This window comes from Eptatretus burgeri, chromosome 2 (genome assembly GCF_056783735.1).
Source record: "Eptatretus burgeri isolate ZD-2024b chromosome 2, Ebu_testis_v1, whole genome shotgun sequence".
NCBI classification, from domain to species: Eukaryota; Metazoa; Chordata; class Myxini; order Myxiniformes; family Myxinidae; genus Eptatretus; species Eptatretus burgeri.
In genome coordinates, this window is record NC_140962.1 from 128856771 (window position 1) to 128858983 (window position 2213).

The 2213-nt window shown below is 47.5% G+C and overlaps 1 protein-coding gene across 1 annotated transcript; it reads right to left on the reverse strand.

The window, feature by feature from the left end:
* On the reverse strand, positions 1 to 1877 carry LOC147033091 (uncharacterized). The gene is made up of 3 exons (XM_085859106.1): positions 1641 to 1877; positions 1144 to 1282; positions 1 to 704 (listed from the first exon to the last, which is right to left on the reverse strand). The coding sequence occupies exons 1-3, from the start codon at positions 1668 to 1670 to the stop codon at positions 385 to 387; spliced, it is 489 nt and encodes a 162-aa protein (XP_085715232.1). The 5' UTR covers positions 1671 to 1877; the 3' UTR covers positions 1 to 384.
* Between the last annotated feature and the right edge of the window lie 336 nt (positions 1878 to 2213).

Consider the following 2213-nt stretch of genomic DNA (forward strand, 5'->3'; position numbering starts at 1 on the left):
CTGTCAGTTGAGACCAAATGCCCAATTTAAAACATTGTAACAGACGTTGCCTCTGGATAACTTCAAGAGGATGGTGTGTCTTAAAGAGACCACGGACGTCATCTGCAGCAAACGCGTCTGGTCGGATGTTCTTGCCCAAAGACGATTTACTATACCGGCGGGATGAATGAAGCAGAATGGGAACTGTGCCAGTGGATAATTAATTGCCCAAGTGAACCAACACCACGTGTCGAATTATATAGACGACCACTATAAATGTGAACTTGAACTAATCGCCCCAGATCAAACATATAACAATCACTTAACACAAATACATTACTGGTTGCAATACACCTGAAGAAAGATATAGGAGGTTTGAGGAAGGGGGGTGAAGAAATAGGAGGGTCAAAAGAGAAAGATTGGGGTCGAGATGCACGCCCCCAGCAAACCTTTGCCCACCTCGGCTGAAGCGACTGTGACCACGGCCCGGTGCCCGAACCCGCTCCCTGCGTTCCCTTGCTCCCCTCCGGTGGCAGAACCCCGATGGTCTGGTATCACTGCCACAGCCCTGTCCGACTTACGCGATGTTTTGCTTGGCTCCAGGAAGACTTGCATGGCTTCAATATGAGGGGTTTTGCATTCGGGAGGCAGTGCAACCGCAGCCTTGGTGCTGAACACAGCATGATGGGACCGTGTGGTGTTGAGGCAGCCGTGAAGAAAGCCAACTGAGAAAAGTGAAGAGGAATAAGCGTTGTGGACTGAGGAAAGAAGAAATGAGCACATGCATGTAAATGTGTGCGGAAATGAGAAGGGCATGAGGTCTGGGGAGAGAGTGGGGCGAGTAAGATGTGACACTTTGTTATGGCTAACCAAAGTTCAGGGTGGGAAAACTCGCTGGAGAACAGGCTGTCAAACTTCTGGTAACTTGTACATGTTTCTGCGTTTGAGCCTGGCGAGTAACTTCTGAAATCGATCTGTCAGGGTTCTTCCTGACATCTTTGTTTTTTGTTTCTTTCACATTTCTTTCAAAAAAATTTTTTTCACACTTTTCTTTATTCATTCTTTTTCTTCTCTTTCATCTGTTTTACTCTCTCTTTCTCTCTTTCGTTATCTACCTCTCTAAGGAGAAGTGAATTCTTGCAAAAGGTTTTCTGTGAGGCTCACTTGGTTGCATCAGGATGGGATTCAAGGTTGTGGAGTCGCGGTTGATACCTGAATCCTTCCCAGGTTCCTCCTGATGACTCCATCTTTGCTCTTTAGTTCTTTGGGTTCCTTTTTGGTCTTCTGGTTCATTCTGTTCTGGCTGAGGTGGCAAATGAGATGGAGAGCATTCATTGTAACATATCTGCTCTGTCTCTATATGTGTGTGCTTTTTTTTCTCTTGGGGGGGGGGGGTGAAGGGAGGGTGCATGAAGTCCTCCCCGAGTTCACAACTGTCACAATATATGCAAGTCAATCTTGTGGACTACCTTCCTTCTGTAGTATATACAGGATAAACAGCACAATAATAACATTTTCATTTATCACAATTCATTCCAGGAAGGCCATGGGCATCACAATTACCTGCAGGTGTGGCCTCAACTCAGCAGTGAGGAGGTCCTATAATATGGCAGTAAGGGTGGAGCAGTGTGTGCATGCCTGTAGCATAAACAAAGTATCACCTTGATCAAAATGCTGGCCTCCCCAACCATCTCCTCCCCCACACCACAACAGCTTCCTTCGCTGTAAATCCCGTCACAGGGGGTCCACTAATACGGCAGTCTGAGGCCTTTCGTGGTCGCAAGGTAACATTTTTCCCCGTGGCCGACCGATCTGGCCATGCTTCCAGCGGGTATTCCACTCCCAGTCACTTGCTGGGCTCCTGCTGGCGAGACTTCCCGCTCTCCATCAGTGCTCGATCCACCTGTGGACACGCACAACATCCCCACCCACAAACCTTACACGTAATGATCCCTTCCCAAATGCCATTCGTTCTACCTCCACCTGCAGGACACGGAGAAGGACGTGTTCCTTCCCGCCATGGCCAACACACACCCCAGCAATACCTTATGGTAAACATAATCGCAATAAAGAACAATCAATAAAGGAAATCGTTTTAGTTTCATACAAGCACATAATAACACTTTACCCTTTCATTTGGTCCACATGCTGGCGCTCAATGCCACTCTTGACCGTCACCCAGAGCAATTCTCCAATTCACCTGCATACCCCCAAAGCAAAGCATGGTGAGTTGT